This window comes from Armigeres subalbatus, chromosome 1 (genome assembly GCF_024139115.2).
Source record: "Armigeres subalbatus isolate Guangzhou_Male chromosome 1, GZ_Asu_2, whole genome shotgun sequence".
NCBI lineage: Eukaryota > Metazoa > Arthropoda > Insecta > Diptera > Culicidae > Armigeres > Armigeres subalbatus.
In genome coordinates, this window is record NC_085139.1 from 34,849,282 (window position 1) to 34,870,928 (window position 21,647).

Consider the following 21,647-nt stretch of genomic DNA (forward strand, 5'->3'; position numbering starts at 1 on the left):
TTTCTATAAAAAATGTAGTAAAGTTATCTTTTTAGTAATTTGGCACAATCAACCCTCCTCGTCTTTGCGGACCTCAAATGCGATCCAGTCTCGTCACAGTTCCAGCATTTGCCGACCTGTAGCATGCACGTAACACACACGCACACAGATTTGCACAAAATAGGGCAATATACCGAGAAACAAGTGTAATAGCATTAAAAAAAGTGCCTAATAAATTTCTCACCAGTCGATCTTGAGACCAAAGTGGTTCTCTAAGCCGAGTTAAATCTAAAGAGAGGACGTGTGCCCAGCCTCACACGTTAAGTCTCTTGTCGAGGCCTCTGTTCTGACAAACCACGTGTCGCCCTTTCTAGCAATACCAAATACTTCATACACGTCGTTTTGTCTTTTTGACCCTTTTGGATTACTTCCATCCATCTCCATGAAGAATGCTATCCAACACATGTGGCGTTCAGACATGTATAAGATGAAGAAGTTATGAGCAACGTTTTCAGAAAATTATGTTGTTGAATTGACTTGTTTCCACTGATTTATCAGTCAATTATGGACTAAGTTTCATGGTATTAGGGCATGCTCCTACGATCCGCAAAGAACACAACAAACTTAACATCTAGAGGCTAATTAAGGTTCAAATGTCATACATCAAATCGACTTCTTTTTCTTGCTGTTCGCTTCTTTTTTTTGCGGAGAGCCTACTCATTCGCTCAGATCTGATTTTGTACAAAGTACACAAACATTTCAAAAGGTATCAAACTCTATATATTTCCACAAAATATTAACGTCCTTTTCAATACCTGTACAGTGCACAGATTATAGTGTTACGCATAAACAACCTCAAACATGCATCTGAGATTGATTTGTTGTGCATCCTTCTCCTAATTACACAATTTCCTACATGCATTTTACATGAATGTAAGATTATGATGCAGTTGACTACCTTCTCAAATGTTCGTCCAGATTCAATGGATTGTTTACATGACCATATGATCGGTCTTCTCTCTGTGTACATGAAAAGTGATGCCGTTTTAGCATTACATTATTATTTTAGCATTACATTACATTATCAACACTTGAATTATGAAAAATAAATAACCTGCGTTGCTTATGAATGCTTGCGTTTTACAGTTCTAGCTCACATCTAATATTTAGTGTCAATATATAGCATGAAAAGCATCATTTTCATAGATTATTGCTTGATGTTTACGTACATATTCGAGAAAACAAGCATAACATATAGAACAAATCAACACGCAACACTGAACGATGATTTTCGAGTATCTGCAAAGTATAAGAGAGCGTGAGAGTAAATCGACGGTTTCCCCTCCTGGAAAAATATTTTTTCAACTTTGCAATATTTTCTGCAAAAGGCAGTTTTTTTTAAATAATATTACGAAATTCATCCAAATGAAGCATCCCACGGATGTATTGAAGTCACCACTATATGTTGATGTAGTTTTAAAACAAGAGTGCTTCCCCGATTCAGCTGGGGAATGCATTTTCTCCTCAGTGGGCGAATTTTTTCCTGGGGGTGGTACAAGCACGTGGCTGTTTTCTTGTCAATGACTGGATTACGGTAATTTGGGCCTTAAGCATTATTTTTATTGCACGCATAATGAAATCAAACATGATTATCATCAAATTAATAGTTCGATCGCGGAATTTTGCTTGCATGTACCATCACAAGAGATTTAAAACATCCATAATCAAGAAACCACTTTAGACATGTGTGGGATTGGAACGCAAGAAGATGCTCTTACACCTCGGGAGGCGCCACTTCCGTGAGATCATCTATCAGATCGCTTAGAAATCTCACAAAACGCATTCGAACAATTATTTCATCATCTAGAAAAGGAAAATTGAAAAAAAAATGTAGCTGTGAAATATGTTCCTGCTTCGTTTTTTTTGTGGCACCTACCAGGTGAAAGTCGCAAACCATTATCATTATTTCGGCATGTTTCTAAAATTATACTGGATGAAAGTATTCCTTAGTATCAAGTATCGTTAGCGCTAACTTACTCTGCTGCGTTATCTTCGTCAACCGCTTGTCAGATATTTCCCTTGGACTATTCACTTCGGCATTCGATTCCTGCAAACGCTTGGTTTGTCCAAATCGTGTTCTGCCGGAACGATCCCCTGAGTAAAGTCATATTGAGTAGTGCATGCCGGTTAATATCGTCATGAAAGAATACTCACATTGGGCATTACGCTTATCCACTAAGCCAAGCTGCTGATAGTCATAGCCAGACTCTGGTTCAGTAAGCGATCTCTTGGCTTGTCCCGAAGGCGATCCTGCATTGAGTAATACATGTAATTAACAAGTACATGCTTAATATGAGTTCTAGAGAAATCACTCACTTTGTTCAGCCATGGCTTGTTGTATACTTTTTAAGATTTCTAAACCTAAAAGATACAGAAAATAGCTCTCAAACATAGCTTATTGGAAATATAGCATTCCTAATTTTTGTTGATTATTGTTATTTTACTAAAGCAATAAGTACCCTCTGTGACAACGGCAGATAATGGTTGATTCAACCTGATCCATGCCGATATCACATCAGTCTTCAATTTTGCGATTATTTGACGATTAGTGTAGGTATTACGGTTTTTATACAACCATCAAAATGATTCTTATAGCACAATTTTTATCGTTTCCCTGTTACCGACCTCTATTCTGGTTTGCGCAATCAGTTGCGCATACCAAGCAGATCACAAGTGCGCCTATGCTTGCAAACCGCGGCATTTTGACTGGAATTTGTGTGTTTGGCTAGTTATGTAACTATTTATAGGAAAAGTAGAAACCGGAGCTCTGCTATATATACATTTCACATAAAAAATTGAAAACAAATTTTAATCAACTGTGAAATATATGCAGTGATAATGGGTAAACGCGGAAGTCAAATCTTTTAGGAACAAACCGAAGATTGCAAGCGTGAACAAGCAAAGCAACTTACAACAGAAAGTCAGTAGCTTTTGATCATCAGGTGAGGCGAATGCCTTGATTTTTTTCTTAGAATGAATTCTTTTCATAAAAATGTTAGAAGCTCAGTAGCACTTGACATTACAATTTCCACAGTTTATGAGAACGATTATCTTGTGGACTAGATTTTCAGTTAATTTTGGTGAGGTACAGCAATAGACAGTTACGACGTTTATATGATTTATTAAAATCAATTTCAGATAGAACAGTGATCCCTAGAGAGCCCTCTAAACCTAGGATAGGATGTGACAACTCAATTGAGACTGCCTTGTTGTTTTTTAGTCGGTTGCTCTGACGAGGTGGTCGCCAGTGCATCCAAATTAATTTGGTACATAATCTTCCAAATATCATTAATCAAAACTTGATGTTTTTCTTTCCGTTCCATCCATTATTTATGTGAGAGAGGCGAAAGACTAACAGAGAGTAGTTTTTGCTAATGAAAATATTACTTTAAGATCAAAAATGACAGAAAGGTGAATGATAACGCTTAAAATAAACAGTTTTCAACCTGTACAACCCTTTAGATAAATTTATATGGCGTTTGCAGTTCAATATAAATTAATTTTGTCCCAAAAAACTTTAACTCAACCATTTACGTGTTTTGATTAATATCAACTTTACAAACCAGCAACACGGCCAAACTAACAACATGCTGCCCTACTAAAAACGCGCCACCACCAATCGAAGTAATCGATTGTCATTTTCAACCAATCAGCAACCGGTACGATTGTGACAGAAAATCGGTACGATTTTTAATGACTACTTGGCGCATCCTATCCTAGCTCTAAACCATGTAGCCCTCTAAACCATTTTCTGCAGCCCGCGAAGGAATTCCTAGAATAGCTGATAAGCATTACATGACAAGGGAAATTTTCCATCGTGCCTATTTCTACTTTTTACGCAGGAAACCTTCAAGATCATATCATAATGATGTTTATTTATTTATTTATTTCGTCAACCGACGTAGGCTAGTACAAATACATATACATGTTTTTTTCTTTCGTAATGCTATGGTAGATTATGAAATACAATAAACACATTTAAAAAAAATTTTTTTTTTTGCTAATGTTGTATGTAATTATGAATTTAACGAGCTCTGTGGTCTAGTGGCTACCGCTTGTTTCTTATAAGCAGGAGGTCGTGGATTCAATTCCAGGCTCGTCCCTTTCCTACTTTGTATTTCTATCTTAGTTATTTCTGTGTTTTACGTTGTACCAAATGATTCCTACTGTTATAACCTTCCACACAATCCTAAAACCTCCCGTGGCACCTATGAGAGGTCGTAGAGTTCTCTGCATCTTTCTTAAGTAGGTGTCCAACCAACCATCCTTCCCCTTCCTTAGCATTCGCAAGGATGTGGCCAGGACAGATCTTGACTGTTGGAGAGTGAATTGCTTCCATGTAAGAGATAGTGATTAGTCCCAAATCAATATCTTTGGTAACGGATGAAAGTGATGCTACTCTCATACAATAGTCTTGGCTTGTACCACCTACGAATTTGTGCGAATTGCTCAATGCTAATGCTAATGCTGTATGTAATTATGAATTTAAGTTGTTGAATTTCTTATGTTTGTTTTTTGAAAATATTGTTTAATGTTATGCCGAGATATTGGTAAGTCAATAGCTTCGCAATGTTGGTTAAAAACAACCATCATTCGGTTGAGAGGTCCAAATTTGGCATGGTTAGTTAAAAATAATGTCCTATGTCGAAGTAGCCGGGAAGGTATGTAAAAATTTAATTTCAACAAAATTTCAGTTGAGTCAACACGTTAAGATACTATATCGTTAACAAATGAAACCGTTGCAAACTCTCGACGCTGTTTCAATATTTGTATGTTTTTAAGCATGCAACGTGCTTCATAAGATGGAAGAGGAAATGACGTCCAACCTAATTTACGAAGAGCGTATAGTAGAAATTGTTTTTATACAGATTCTATTCTTTCATGAGTGTGGTTAAGTAAGGCGACCATACAATGCTACAATATTCCAGTATGTATCGTACATATGAAATATGTAGTGTTTTGATTGTGTAGGGATCCTCAAAGTTGAAACAAAAGCACTTGATAAAGCCTACCATATTATTAGCTTTGTGAATGATTGTGTTATAGTGATCAACAAGAGTTAGTTTTGAATCTAAAATCACTCCTAAATCCCTACCTCTTTCACTTCTTTCTACAGTTTTGTTTCCTAGTACAATTTGTGTATTTGATGTTGGTTTTTTTCTACTGAATGATATTATGTTGCATTTCTTTACATTTAGTTGCAATAGGCTTTTTCTGCAAAATGGTGGGTTGACATTGTAGCCGGCACGGAGCGATCCGTCCTTAAAAAGCACGTGGCTTAAGCGCCACTCCATTAAGGAGACCACGGCCCAAGTTATTTTGCCCGGATGAGACTCTCTCAAGGCGAGTCCATTTAAATTTTCCCGATAAGGATTTATAGATCGGTCCAGCCAGCAACAACGAAAAGTGCCAAATCGGGTCCACCCTATCTTCCCTCTATACCGTACAGCCACACCATACACTCAAAGAGTCGGTGAGAGCCCACCAGAACCTAATACACTCTAAGGGGGAGTGCGCCTCTCATCATCGGCAGACTCTCTCCTCTCACCAACAACCATCAATGAGCTGGAAGAAACATAAACAACCCACAGTCAAACTCAACATTTGGAGGACGGGACTCGAAAACTAATAAACAATATCGCGCTGTGACGTTAAACACAATTACTCAATCAAATGGCTAGGGGGACTACAGAGAAACATTTTATTGAGGCAAACACATAGCATATTTATTAACTTAATACTAACAGGGGCACATATCGGTTCGGGGTTTGTGTTTCGTTCGTTTAATATTTGTGTTCGTTCCATTCATGTCTATCTCCTATTTTGTGTGCGTTTTCTCTTCCCTAGCTCTCTCTCTATATTCTGGCTGTGTGCTCTGTGCTTTATGTTTACAGTGACGTCATTTTCTACGCAGCGCAGCTGCTGACTAGCCTGCGCTCCTGCTACTCGACGGTAATTTTCGGTGGTGGCAAAACGGGCTCACGCACGAATTTCACGGGTCCGTGATGGCGGATCCAAGCAATAGTCGGTGGGTTTTGCGACTCGCGAAATGTGGTTCGGCTTTAGCAGCACATTTGGGTCATCAGTCTACGACTGGCACAAAAAACGTTTCCTCCGCGGCGCCCTCCTCGGACGCCGCACTCCAATCAAAAAAAGGTTTGTTGACTCACCGGTTTGTATGGGCTTACTGACCCAGTCGATGACCTGCCGGTGGGGTCGACGCTCCCGGCTTGTTGGCGGCCGGTGATTGCTTCTTAATGAAGCGCTGCACGATGGCGGTTGCTTGCCGGCGGTTTGACAGACCGGCTGGTGGATCTCGTCCACGTGGAGGTCCCCTGGCCTTCCCTCGGACTAATATGTTAACGGATCAGTCCGCTTCCGACCAGTTGACGGTTGTCGGGGATTTTCCGTCCGTTGGGGAGAAGCGTCGCGCTTGGGTGCGGAAAGAATCTGCGGGCGGGAAAATCAAGCCAATCTGGCTACACAAAACACATGAGCACAAACACATTTAGCACACTTTAGAGCAACAAACTTTACCTTCACAAGGTTTTCTTCGCCTACTCTCGCACACAAAATCTTTACGCACACTTTCTGCCTAATTGCTAAGGAATGAACAATTATTAATTAACTAATTACATTTAAAGTCACAGTAACACATACTTTCGAACAATTGAAATAATTACTAGCAAACGCGGACACTTCCAACTCATTAGCTGATCACGGACGAAATGATCGAGTCCGTGAATCCTCAGCTCAAGGATGGTGGGCTCGGACACAACCGGAAACACGTCATTTCCCGACCCTCTTCGTGTACGATCGTGACCTTATTGGCACGATGGATAATTGACACGAAAGTTGTGCTGCTTTCCCTCTCCCACCTTATCCGAAAAACAAATGGCCTCGACCTTGGAGAGCTTGGCTAATTGGTAGTGCCCGTTTGCCTACGTCAAGGGACAATTATGTAAATTAATTGGCGATTGAAAGATGTAACTGCTTACAATCTACCTTATTTACAAAAACTATATACAAATTTATTCACAATATTCCTGACTGCTACAACATCAAGGAAGGAGCGCCCAACAGAGCTCTGTTCCCCACAAGTCCCTATCTCACGTTTCACGGGTCGTCCGATGACAAAAGACCGCCGGCTAAGGGTTGTGTACTTAGCTGGTAGTGCAGCCTGGGCACTGTTGTCCTTCTGACATCAGCTAGAGTGAGAAGGTACGCCTCGAGCGTCTGTTCACCAGGAGGTGCGGCTCAAACAGCGTCTGCCAGCGGCTGATTAACGAAATGCGTTATCGCGTCAGCTATACCTAAGGTGGCAGCCCCATCATCGCGATGTAGGTAACGCGACCCCGGTAAGGTAGCTTACTGAAGCCTCTCAAATACTATGAAAAATGGAGATAGAAGAAAAAGAGAACGTTATTTTTGGCAACCGACCCGGCAACGAAATAAGGACTATGATTGGAAACTCGGTACCTGGAATGTCAGGATCCTAAATGAACCTGGACGAGTGAGCCTTCTGGCTCGTGAACTGCAGAAGGTTGGAGTGAACGGAGAACGTGAATTCCGAGCCGTGGACCCCACGACCAACACTGCATTCAAGTATAACATCTATCACAGCTGCGGTGAAAAATGTAGAGCATGTAGTTGGTTTCGTAGTGATGGGCAAGCAGATGAAGCGAGTGATGCGGTGGAAACCCATTATCGAACGAATCTGTGTGTTGAGGATACGGGACAAATTCTTCAATTACAGTCTAATCAACGTTTACGCACCGACAAACGATAAATCCGACGACGTGAAGGACACGTTTTATGAATGTCTTGATAAAGCCTATGGAGAGTGCCCAAAGCATTGTTATCGGAGACGCTAATGCTCAGGTCGGTAGAGAGGACTTTTTCCGTCCCATCATCGGTAGGGAGAGCCTTCACTCCGCTACCAATGACAACGGCCTACGGCTAGTAAATTTTGCTGCTGCCAGAGGGATGGCCATCAGTAGCACCTACTTTGCACGAAAGAACATCCGAAAGCACACCTGGAGACACCCAAATGGTGAAACTTGCAACCAGATAGACCATGCTCTGGTGGATGGGCGCCATTTCTCGGATGTTATCGATGTGCGGACATTCAGAGGTCCGAACATTGACTCTGATCACTACCTCGTTGTCAGTAAAATTCGATCACGGTTGTCAACTGTATCGAACGAAAGATCACAGCGAACGATGCGTTACAATATCCAGCGATTGTCGGCGGAAGGAGTATCGGCTGAGTACCTACCGCCAGAAGCTCGACGAACGGGTAAGTGCAATCAACGTTAGCGACAACATCAACGATCTATGGGAGTCGATTCATGGAGCGGTGAGCACAACAACACGAGAAGTGGTAGGCACTGCACAGAGGCGACCCAGGACGGGTTGGTTCGATGTGGAGTGTCAGAGAGTGACAGACGAGAAGAACGTTGCCAGAAGCCGGATGTTGGTGTCGGGTACCCGATCGAACAGAGATCGGTACAAGGAAGCAAGAGCAGCCGAAAAACGAACCCACCGCAGGAAGAAAAAATATGAAGAACAAGTTATTAGTGAGGCGCAGGAAAAAATGGAGCAGAACGATATGCGGAGGTTTTATGAGTCTGTCAATGGCGTGCGGAGAAAGACAGCATGTGCAACGACCAACAAGGGAATTTGCTGACAGATAAAACTGAAGTGGCTGCCAGGTGGAAGCAACACTTCGAGACTTTGTTGAATGGAGGAAGTGACGGTGCATCGGTGAACAGAATAAATATTAGCGACGATGGACAAGCTGTGGAGTCACCTACACTAGATGAGGTTAAAAAAGCTGTTAAAGAGCTGAAAAACAATAAGGCTGCGGGGAAGGACCAGCTCCCGGCTGAACTTCTCAAACATGGCAGTGAGCAGCTATATGAAGTTCTGCACCATATTATGTCGAAAATATGGGAAGACGAGGAAATGCCTGCTAGCTGGTTGGACGGCCTCATTTGCCCTCTCTTTAAGAAAGGGCACAGATTGGAGTGCGCCAATTACCGAGGAATAACCCTCCCTAATTCGGCGTACAAAATTATGTCCCGTATTCTGTTCAACAGATTGAGACCGCTTGAAGAGTCCTTCGTCGGCGAATACCAAGCAGGTTTTCGTGAGGGCCGATCAACGACGGATCAAATGTTTACCCTGAGACAAATCCTTGATAAATTCCGGGAGTACAACTTGCAGACACATAATCTGTTTATTGATTTCAAGGCGGCGTACGATTCAGTGAAACGGAATGAATTATGGCAAATTATGCTTGAACATGGTTTTCCGGCGAAACTGATACGGCTGATTCGTATAACGTTGGACGGATCGAAATCAAGTGTACGGGTTGCGGATGAAATATCGACGTCATTTGTTACCTTAGATGGATTAAAGCAGGGTGATGCACTCTCGAACCTACTGTTCAATATAGCGCTCGAGGGAGCGATTAGGAGAGCTGGTGTGCAAAGAAGCGGTACCATTATCACAAAATCGCATATGCTCCTGGGATTTGCGGACGATATCGATATTATCGGAATTGCTCGCCGTGCCGTGGAAGAGGCTTTTGTGTCTTTTAAGAGGGAGACAGCGAGGATTGGACTCACGATCAATACCAGCAAAACGAAGTACATGGTCACTGGCAATCAACGTGGGTTCATTAGTGGTGGTGGTAGCGAAATGGTGCTGGATGGTGAAAAATGTGGTAGAAGAATTTGTGCATCTCGGAACATTAGTGACGTGCGATAATGATGTTACCCGCGAGGTGAAAAGGCGTATTGCAGCTGCAAATTATTACGGACTTCGTAACCAGCTTAAGTTCTTTAGTCTGCAAACGAAAACAAAACTCGCGCTGTATACTACTCTGATTCTTCCGGTGGCTTTATACGGCCATGAGACATGGACGTTAAAGGAGGCTGATCGGAGAGCTCTCGGAGTGTTTGAGCGTAAGGTGCTGCGGACAATACTCGGCGGTAAACAGGAGAACGGTATCTGGCGGCGTCGCATGAATCACGAATTGTACCAGGTGTATAAAGGGCTGGATATTATTAAGCTTATACAACACGGCAGACTACGGTGGGCTGGTTACGTTGTTCGTATGCCGGAAGAACGTTTAGCGAAGATGATATTTAGTAGAGAACCCGGAAGAGGCCGCAGTCTTCGTGGAAGGCCGCGTACACGATGGCTTTTTGCAGTTGAAGAAGACCTGAGGGCGCTCAATGTTCAGGGCGACTGGAAGCGATTGGCCTAGGATCGCGTCCAGTGGAGAAGGATACTCCATTCGGCGTAGGTTCATCGAAGAGCTGTAGCCCATCAAGTATCAAGTAAGTAAGGCTTTTTCTGCACCATGTATAAAACATCTGTATTTCATTCTGGAATATGATAATGTCGACTTCATTTTTTATTTCCATAAATAACTTTATGTCATCGGCATAAATTAAAAGCTCTATATTTTTGAGAATGAAGGAAATGTCATTTACATTTCATTTATTTATTTAGTCTACATCTAAACAGATAACACTGAATCAGCAATTTGACGCCACAATACACGGTTCGAGGCAGCATCTCTCCATCCTCGGATACGCCCCACGCTCGCCAAGTCGTTTTGCACCTGATCTGCCCATCTCGCTCGCTGCGCTCCACGCCGTCTCGTACCTGCCGGATCGGAAGCGAACACCATCTTTGCAGGGTTGCTGTCCGGCATTCTTGCAACATGTCCTGCCCATCGTACCCTTCCGGCTTTAGCTACCTTCTGGATACTGGGTTCGCCGTAGAGTTGGGCGAGCTCATGGTTCATTCTTCGCCGCCACACACCGTCTTCTTGCACACCGCCAAAGATGGTTCTAAGCACCCGTCTCTCGAATGCTCCGAGTGCTTGCAAGTCCTCCTCGAGCATTGTCCATGTTTCATGTCCGTAGAAGACAACCGGTCTTATAAGCGTCTTGTACATGACACATTTGGTGCGGTGGCGAATCTTTTTTGACCGCAGTTTCTTCTGAAGCCCGTAGTAGGCCCGACTTCCACAAATGATGCACCATCGTATTTCACGACTAACATTGTTATCAGCCGTTAGCAAGGATCCGAGGTAGACGAGGTCTATCGTAACACTGCTTCCCAGGCGGGCCCTGTCGCGCTCGTTTCCGCCCACAAGCTTGTACTTTGTCTTTGACGCATTCACCACCAGTCCAACTTTTGTTGCTTCACGCTTCAGGTGGGTGTACAGTTCTACCACCTTTGCAAATGTTCGGCCGACAATGTCCATGTCATCCGCGAAACAAATAAATTGACTGGATCTGTTGAAAGTCGTACCCCGGCTGTTACACCCGGCTCTCCGCATGACACTTTCTACCCGATCAAGAATGCATAACAAAATTATAACAAGGGGAGTTATTTATTTCAGAAAAATATTGTAACAAAATGTGTTATAAATTTTGCTGGTTAGTTGTTAAAATAACAAAAATTATATCAAAAATACCTCTAGCCGTAACATAATTAAAACAGAGGTTGATACCTTCATATCAACATTATAACAAACGTTGATATAAGTTTTCCGTACAAAAATCTATTTTCAAGGTAATTGCCTACATCCCGGATAGAAATCTGGTACGCTACCACCATAGATATAATTATCAAGATGTTGGGGTCAGTGCAAATTAGTACTCATTTTATGGTTCCAGTGTACTAAGCCTTCTGGTACCCGGCGCGGCGGTACCCAGTGAAACAAAGCAACCCCACCATTGAATTGAAATGAATTATTGGCAGTGGCTGATTTTCTACCCGCCGCAGCCACATCCAGGCGCTATAATATATGCACGAAATAGCCAGCAAGAGTTAACCGCCAGAAATTTGTATGGCGAAAGACATCTAACGCTGGTTTTCTCAAAATTAGGAACTTTTCATGAAAAACTATTTGGTACCGGTTATGAGGGATAGTGTCCGCTACTACGCCTACCAAATATTTTTTCGATTAAAGTGCTTAATTTGGAGAAATCGAACCTGTGATGCCTTTCGCCATACTGATTTCAGAAAGTTAACTCCTAGTGTGCCGCTGTAAGCACGCTCAAAGCAGTCGATTCATTAGTTCTAATTTTATACTGTTGCCATAGATGTCATATTGTTTATTTATTTTTCAACGGTGAAATGCGTATCGTTACCTAATATGAATTCCAATTTCATCTAATATTCTCCTTTTCTATTCAGATCGGCGATACGATGATATGAATAATTCATCGACTAGTGTTTGTTACTACCTTCTAAGCCCCACTTACCTCTGAAGTAACGATGATGAAAGAAAAGTAACCCCACCAGCAAGAACAAGGACAAGGGATAGGGAAATGGGAGGGAACGGCCGAATGTAGAGTTGGGGTCCATGAGCTTCATGCGGTAACCGAAACTGACGGTTAGTGGGCAGACGGGGAAGTTACAGTTGACTGGCTTCCAACATGGTGGGACCCTTGGGTGATCAACGTCCCACTTGCTCACAATCGGGATGGTGACACATCGAATATTCAATTCAAACAAACCCTCACCTCCAAAACTAAGGTCCGGTCTCTAGAGGTGTATGGCCCAACGATAGCGAAAACTCGTCGGCCACTAGCACGGGGCTCGTCGATTTCTGTCCTGCTTCGGGGCAAGGATCGTTAGAAGCAATGCTTATGCTTTTCCGCGCACAACTTGTTCGCCACTGCACAATTTGCGTCCACGGCGCACTTTTTAATCCGGCTTTCGGACTCCGGCTTTTGGGACACAAAATCGTATCAGCTCAGACCGAGAACACACTTTCCTATTTTTTTATCTCGTTCTCTCCTCCCGGAATATCCGCAGAGGTACCACCATCTCAGACAGGTGGCGACAATGTAGAAATTTGAGTAGTATTTACCAAGATATTGTAAGGAAAGCTAAAAAAAAAGCCGAAGAATACAATACATTTCAGACAAAGACAGTTCAGTTTTAGTCTTGATGTTATTCTGATGTTTGGACGAGATTGCTATCAAAGGATGTCTATTTCAACCATTCAGTGAAGAATGATGGCTTTGGAGGGTTTATTCTGTTATAATCAGGTTTTCAAGATTGAGGTGAACCGGTCTAGGGCCGAAAACCTCATTAATAAAGACAATAAAAAAAAGAGATCAAGATGTTTCAGTTAGTTGATCTAATTTTGGATGGGGCAAGATGGGTCACCTAAGGCGAACCCTGAATGCCTCAAAACAGAATCATTTTAACTCAACTTTTCAACGTGGATCTATCAAAATAGCTCATAGACTTGAGCCTCTCAAATAAACAAAAGATTTAAAAAAAAGCTCATAGACTGTAAGTCAAGGGTATGAATTAACAAAAATTCCACTTTTTATTTCATTTCGAAGTTTAAAATAGAAGTCTATTTTTCTGTCTATCACAAAATGTCGGGGTAAGATGGGCCAAACAGCGGGGCAAGGTGGGTCACCTTTCAATTCCGTAATTAATATTGTTTTCATTCACATTATTTAATTACACACAGATAGATAGGCTTATTGCCAATGATTTTATTAAATAAACAACGGATTTTAAAGTGTTGGATGGAGAAATGGCTCTACATTTAAATATGTCTGCAATTTTTTATGAAAATAAGCCCTCCGTGTATTGCTTTATTAAATAAATTATAAAAAAATTATAAAAAATAATTATACATTTTTAATAATAAAATTAACACAATTATGCTCAAAAGTAACCTTAAAACCATTAAAGCAGCAATGGAAAATATGTTTTGAATACGAACTATACCGTTCAGTATGTACTGACCCAACTTGCCCTATTTGCAAGTTTATGTTAGAATGTCTAATTTTCATAATTATTGATATTTAAACGAAATTAGTACAACACCACCTAAATTACTTTTAATACTTTCACTATATTACTAAAAATATTTAAATTACACATTGCTCGATGAGATCAAACGTTTTATAGAAACTGTATTTCGCATAAGAAACCATGCAGAAAAATATTTTCTCTTGCCATACTCTACCAAAATAAGATCGAGTGACAATAAAGTAAAACCAAATTATCCTTCCAACAACGTTATAATCTCCACATTAAAATGTATATGATGCTCTAAAACGACCCTGACCCATCTTACCAAAAAATATTTTAGTTACTAGATAAAGATTGTCGCTGTCGTCGCTGTCCGGAACATCTTTTGCTGGCGAGGATAGGGGAGCTAAATGTCAAAGAAGGAAAATCCATACGATTTGACAGGTATGTACCACACATGTTTCGGACAGCAGAACAAAGGGAATCGAAGCGACAATCTTTATCTAGTAACTAAAATATCTTTTATCTTACCCCGTGACCCACCTTACCCTGCCCTATATAATTTTAAGTTTTGCACATGTTTTATTTTTCCCCACACGCAGATAATGGTAGCAAATGTAGATTTTCACATTTCACATTCTTAAAATTTTACATTCAAATTCTTAATGAAATTTTTGGTTTAGGGAATAAATTCTTTGGAAATTATTTCATTCTAGTTTTTCACAACTTATCGTGAAATCTGCCAAAAATGATTCATAACGAAACAATGAATTTAGCTTCTGAAAGATCTGCCGAAAGAGTACTTTAAACTTCAATTTTAGTGCAGCCATAGAAATGATCTGGAGTCAAAATGCATCCGGAGATCCATCACGGAAGGAAACATTCGGTATTCTACGTACGACCGAACAAGCGTCTGGAAACAAACTCAAAAATTGAGTTCATAGTAAATGTGTGTCCTTGCTAACCCTCCAGTAAAATTGACTTCTGTGAACTTGCTAGCCACGGAGTTTTGTTGATTAATTTTTTTTTAATTTTTTTTGCTGTCGCGTATTGGTTTGAAAGAAAAACCATGGAACAAAAACAGTGACAAGTATCCAACCATCATTTTATTCCCGTCCCACGGTAAGATTATTAGAATTTGATCACTTCAATAGTTTCCAAAAGCCTTTGGATTCTTCCAGTTATTTTTTTGTTTTTGTTTTTCAGATAGAGGAACAGATAATTCTCTAGAAATCTTTTGAGTTAACTGTTGATAAATAAATGGTTCAAACATTTCTTGAAAAAAAAATGGATTGGTGTAGAGTAGAGTGGGGCAAGAGTACGCACTTAGTTTTCAATCGATCATGTGGCCCTTATGAAGCAAGCTTCTGCATATTAAATCAGTGTCGATGATTCATGTACTCTTCCTTTATGTTACCCAGTGGAAAAAATATTGAAATTATTGAGATTCGTTTTAGTAGAACCCTTATTGCAAGACAAGTGAAAAACGCACTCTTACCCCACCGGTGGGGTAAAAGTGCGCATCGGGGGGGTAAGAGTACGCATTTATCCAATCAAGTGCTTCAAGTATATATTAACACAAATAAGAGTTAATAACAATTAATTGATGTTTAATGAGCATATATTAGGGAATGTTCAAAGATTACGTAACTCTTAAAGGGGGAGGGGGTCCTAAAAATGTGCTCTTTCATACGAAAAACCATTGTTTTTTTATATATACAAAAAACTACAGAGGTAAAAATATATATCAGGTTTCGCGTGGCGTATACAAAGGCATTTTCCTTAAAGAAAGTCCACCAATCAGGTAACGTAAAATTTGGCTATTTCATCACCCCTCCCCCCCTATCTTACACTATTTGTATGAATCCTCTAAAAATTATATGGATCGTCACACATCTCACAACCCCTCCCAGCTAAACGTTGCGTAATTTCTGAATGTTTCTTTTGCTTAAATGAAATTATCATTTAGATGAAATTGTGTTTTCGTACTATGTTTAGGTGTACAACAAGTCCTAATTCAATTTCATTATTTCGCTTCAGTGCTTTGTTCGCTAAGTCCTTTCTAACACCAAATTACTTCAACTTATCCTAAAAACTTGTGATAATTTCAAATTCTGTCCCTTTTTTCTTAGTTGTGGATCTTTACGCTTTGGAAGAAGTCTTATTTCGGCCGGAGATACGGGTTTGACATCATAACTTGAAAATTCATATGCGTACCCTTGCCCCACCGGTTCCTGCGTACTAGACTGGCCCAGATTACTATGGAGAGAAAAAAATTTTGTCGAATTCCACGGGGCACCCCCCAGAATTGTGTCTTTGGGTGAGAAAATCAATCTCTGAAAATTTCAGCTCAATCGCTTGATGCATAAGCTGGCGCATTTGATTTGAAGTTTGCATGGGGATTTCAGCCAAAATGTATAGGAAAATACACCTCCGTCACTCATTCGATCTGGAAATTGGTTCAGATTGCTCGATTGACCTCAGAATTGCAAAAACGGCAGTTGGTATGCTACAGAACAATTTCACAGAACATTGCATGATGATTAAATGAACTTTTATATAATTTTCGGCTGATTGATTAGGAGCTGATTTGTGTATTTTTGGGTTTTTTGATCGAATCGCATCAGCCGAAACCTATATAAAAGTTCATTTAATCATCATACAATGTTCTGTAGCATACCAACTGCCGTTTTTGCAATTCTGAGGTCAATCGAGCAATCAGAACCAATTTCCAGATCGAATGAGTGACGGAGGTGTATTTTCCTATACATTTTGGCTGAAATCCCCATACAAACTTTAAATCAAATGCGCCAGCTTATGCAACAAGCGATTGAGCTGAAATTTTCAGAGATTGATTTTCTCACCCAAAGACACAATTCTGGGGGGTGCCCCGTGGAATTCGACAACTTTTTGTTTCCTGGGCCAGTCTACTGCGTACTTTTACCCCACAGTCCCAAAAATTATTTAAGTAATGGTTTTGACTTCTTGGAAAACCAACCGGATTGGTGTTCTGTACAATAAAGTACTCTATACAAGAGGTTATCGAAATGGTATAATGTTCACCTGATTGAACGTATATATGGTAATGAAATACTAGTTGCGGAAATCCAATTATTTTTAGCAAAATGACCAAAAAGTTATCTAACTCCACATCTCCCTTATTGTTTATTCAAATCGTTTACAATTACACATGATAATAGTTGGCCAGAATACCTGTCAAACTGATGCAGTGCTGCTAGTTTATCTTTTTTTATTAGTTCAAAAAATCGAAAACGTACTCTTACCCCACGCGCACTCTTGCCCCACTCTACTCTACATAACAAAAAATATAAAAGAGTACATTGCATTGGTTTATGTTAGGTTTTTTTTCGGATTGTTGAAATTACAAGCCCCGAAGTCTGTTATATCTAGGAGGAGGAATCCACAGAGAGATGTGTTGTTTAAGAAGTCAAAGAGGCGGGTAAGAATTGGCAGCAAAATCGTAGGCCCATAAGCTTTCCGAAATAGCTTCAAAATTTTCTGCTTGAATGATTGTTTATGATTTTGAAGTAGTATTGTCTGATCAGCTACCATATATGAAAAATTGGAATCTAATTTCGTATACGTTCTAAATAATAACGAACTAGTTTTCAGAAACATAATGTGTCTATTAAAAAAGATCGAATCTGCCGAAAATGAAAACGAAAGTTAAAACAATTTGAGAATTCGTTGCTAGCACGTATTTACGCGATACCACTAAATCCGAGGCGGAAAACGAATGAGAGGAAAATGGACGATGAACGCGTAAGATAAGGGTAAGGTAAGGGTCAGTTGATCCAAGACAAAGCGAGAGTCAAGACACAAAATCAAAAACTGTAATTGTCCAAAAGTGCATAAAAAGTCACGACTTCGGTAAGCCGACATCCCAAGTGGCTTCAGTGGGTTGAGTGATTTTCTACTTCTGCGGCTTTCGACCATAATTGCCCAGCATCAAGCCGTGCCTGGTTATTATCTGGCGGAAAACCTCGCGCCTAACCCTAACCCTATCTGCGGAGGCTCGCCGTGTTCGGCCAGACTTCGGTGACGCCAATTCCGGGAACGATCTTCGCGTCCAATCAAAACCCACACCCGCGTTGCGTCGTATCGTGTGCAGTCTCCACCTGTCAGAAAATCCCACGCCCAGGACACTCCCGTCGTCCGTTCGAAACAAGCTGCAATCCGACAAGTTTTCGGGCTTCAACAAGTCTACGTCGCACCAGTAAACCCGCCATTCTCATTCTCTCAGGCTCCATTTTTCATTGAAAGATCCTAGCTTTTGACAATAGCTGCTTAGATAAAATATCATTTTCTCTAATATGCCCTCTTCTGCCTTATTAGTAGTCTTCATTTAGTTGCTGAAAAACAAAATTATTTGAAATTAAATTCAAAAAAGGAAACTCAAGCTTATTCTTTTCGTTATCATCGTGAAGAAAACGTCCAAGATCCAACTTCCAATTTTCACATTTTGTTTTTGTTTACTGAAAAAAAAACTCGTGGAGTGTTGCCATGGTTGCAGTGCTAAATATTGTTCTAAGTGGCTAACCATAGCTTACGTATTGGGTACCGAGATGACATTTCTGAGGACCGAGGGTCGTACATAATCTATGAAACTGGAACCATGAAAAATTCACCAGTTTCATATTGGATTTTCATCCATAATGTAGACAATTAATTTTGTTCCAGCCATGTATTAATATCGAGCGGGTTCAAGTTATACTGAAGGTGATTACCTCCGTTTTTTCCAATGTCTACAAAAAATGTAGGCAATTATTTTGTAAAAATATTCATAACTAATGTTGTTATAATTTTGATATGACATAAAACTGGCCGAACACATTTTTATCGAATTATTTAATTATAACACACGCTGTTCTAAATAACAACAATTGATGGAATTGAGTTATAATTTTGTTATGCATTCCTGATCGGGTAGCGCAATGTTGAACAACAGGCACGAAAGTCCACCACCTTGTCTTAGTCCCCGGCGCGATTAGAACGAACTGGAGTGTTCGCCCGAAATCTTCACACAGTTTTGCACACCATCCACCGTTGCTTTGATCAGTCTGGTAAGCTTCCCAGGGAAGCTGTTCTCGTCCGTAATTTTCCATAGCTCTACGCGGTCTATACTGTCGTATACCGCCTTGAAATCAACGAACAGATGGTGCGTTGGGACCTGGTATTCACGGCATTTTTGAAAGATGCGTCGCATACAGTAAAGATCTGGTCCGTTGTCGAGCGGCTGTCAACGAAGCCGGCTTGATAACTTCCCACGAACTCATTCACTAATGGTGACAGACGACGGAAGATGATCTGAGATATCACTTTGTAGGCGGCATTGAGGATGGTGATCACTCGAAAGTTCTCACACTCCAGCTTGGCGCCTTTCTTGTAGATGGGGCATAAAGCCCCTTCCTTCCACTCCTCCGGTAGCTGTTCAGTTTCCCAGTTACTACAGCTCAGGGAGCGTCCACAAATTGCGTAACGCTTATGGGAGGAGGTAACGCTATTTGAGCGAAGTGTGACGATCGACACAAAATTTTCAGATGTTTCATACAAAAAGTGTGACATAGGGGGGAGGGGTTGAAAATGCCCAATTTTTGCGTTACGTAATTAATGGATCTTCCCTCAGGCAAAAGTTCTTAGCCAAAAGATTTTGGCATTTTGCAAGAAATTCCAGCTTCCGAGGGGTAATGGTCCCTTTTCCATCCTTTTCCATCATCCCTTTCATATTTCCATGTCCTACCCCATTCTTTCCTGCTTTCCGTTCCGTCAGATAAATGAAAAACTCAAAGGTGCAGCCTATAGATAGTGGAATATAGCCACCCTATAACCAGAGACCGGCGGAGTGAAAAACTGTCGAAATGGCAACGTATGAAAATGCATGAAATCGTGACAATGATACTGGCAGCACTTGAACTTTTTGCTTGCTTCTTATGGAAGCAAAAAGTAAACAAGTCGAAATGGAACCGCTTTTGACGGTTCGATTGGAAACAAGATGGCGTCTTCGCTGATCTCTTATTCTAGTATTTCTAGTGGAATATTGCGAGAAAAGAGAAAAATTATAATTTTGCGGAGCAAAGAAGAAGAAGCAGACTGAGCGTCGGAAACTTCAAAATGGCATGCACTGTACGAAAAGTGTTGATATTTCTTGATATCAAGAAGATTCGAGAAATCTAAAATGTTTCAAAATCATATAAATATATGACAAAATGCCTTTAAAGTACCATTAAACTTGTTTAAAAAATATAGCGGCATGTAACACTCGTTTAACGTAGCATATTCTCGTTGATTTTAATAATCAACATTCACACCGAAAAAATAAACTAAACATTTTTACCGTGCAACAAGTGATTTGACGTTTGCGGAACAGCTTTCCGACAGTCGACCGTCGGACCCCGGTTCGAATTTTTCAATCTTCTCGCAATATATAGATGAGCGAAGATAAATCCTCTGTCTCCAAACGAACTGTCAAACGTGTCTCCAAACGAGCATGACGTCACGATTTCAATGGAAACGTTAAGGGCTGTGACGTCATATACGCGTGTGCACGGGCAAAAAAATCGACTCAGCCATGCTTTCGCTCATCTATAGATTCTACTATCTATAGGCTGCACTATAGATAGTAGAATCTATAGATGAGCGAAAGCATGGCTGAGTCGATTTTTTTGCCCGTGCACACGCGCATATGACGTCACAGCCCTTAACGTTTCCATTGAAATCGTGACGTCATGCTCGTTTGGAGACACGTTTGACAGTTCGTTTGGAGACAGAGGATTTATCTTCGCTCATCTATATATTCCACTATCTATAGTGCAGCCCAATCGGGTTGTACGCAAAGGTGACGTAGGACTACGTAGCTATACGAAATGGATGGTATTTGCCTTAATAATTTGTGTCTCTGAGCAAACTGCTTGGAGGTCAACTGAATCATGAAGTCGAATAGTTGCTCCCAATTGGATGGACTCTGGTCCTGAGAAGAACCAATTTTCTTTTCCCAATGCGCCTTTCCAATAACTAAATGCATCCAAACTAACTGCGTTGAAACTGTCCGACCACCACTCGATGATTTTTCGCTAAGCCTCCAAAATTTGGATTGTCGAACCGTTCTTTATGGAATAACAGCAGAAATTTCATTCAAGACGAAGTTTCTCCATATTACCAATTATTATCTCTTGCCATCTGTCTGTCCGAGCGACGTTCACCGATGGGTGGTTGCTGTAGCTGTAGAAAGTTTCCACTGAGGTGGCGTCTTCATTGATTTTATACAAAAGAAACAGAAGAACCGATTTTCTTTTCCCAATTCCCATTCCAATCACTAACTGCATCCAATCGCTTGTGTAAATTTGCAGCATTGCCACACTGCCACCCACTTCGTGCTGCTGTGTCCGCTTCGCTGCATCGGATGTCGAACCGCCTTCTGTGGAATCTCGATCAAAATGGCTCGCGCGCGCCGAACAGCAGCTTTCTTGTCTTTAATAAATCAAACCCGTAAGCCCCGCCCCTTTGTGAGCTGACATAGTGTAAATATAATGTGCACTCATAACGATTAATGAAGGGGCGGGGCTAATGGGATTACTTCATTAGATATAAGAAAGCTGGTTTCCGCGCCCGCGAGCCATTTCGATCGGGTTCCCGCAGACAACGAACCGTTCGGAGAATTATGAATTCTAAGAATCCAATGAAACTTTCTCGAAAGATTCTGAATTTGGGTATGAGATCAATCGTAAATAGCGAATTTGATAGCGCGTCGGAGGGAGATGATGTCTGTCCAAGCGACG

General features: G+C 40.9%; 1 protein-coding gene across 1 annotated transcript; it reads right to left on the reverse strand.

The window, feature by feature from the left end:
- Positions 1–1,596: 1,596 nt before the first annotated feature.
- LOC134208273 (uncharacterized) lies at positions 1,597–2,774 on the reverse strand. The gene is made up of 6 exons (XM_062684302.1): positions 2,665–2,774; positions 2,356–2,400; positions 2,194–2,289; positions 2,017–2,133; positions 1,916–1,957; positions 1,597–1,842 (listed from the first exon to the last, which is right to left on the reverse strand). Exons 1-6 carry the CDS (start codon positions 2,738–2,740, stop codon positions 1,754–1,756), a joined length of 465 nt encoding a protein of 154 aa, XP_062540286.1. The 5' UTR covers positions 2,741–2,774; the 3' UTR covers positions 1,597–1,753.
- Positions 2,775–21,647: the final 18,873 nt, after the last annotated feature.

Bases quoted from the DNA above. Each gene is read 5' to 3' on its own strand.
- LOC134208273 (XM_062684302.1), bottom strand. From the start codon at position 2,740: ATGCCGCGGTTTGCAAGCATAGGCGCACTTGTGATCTGCTTGGTATGC. The intron at 2,134-2,193 runs GTGAGTATTCTT...GACTTTACTCAG, and splicing joins GGATAAGCGTAATGCCCAAT to GGGATCGTTCCGGCAGAACA. The intron at 1,843-1,915 runs GTAGGTGCCACA...TTCCTTTTCTAG, and splicing joins TGGTTTGCGACTTTCACCTG to ATGATGAAATAATTGTTCGA.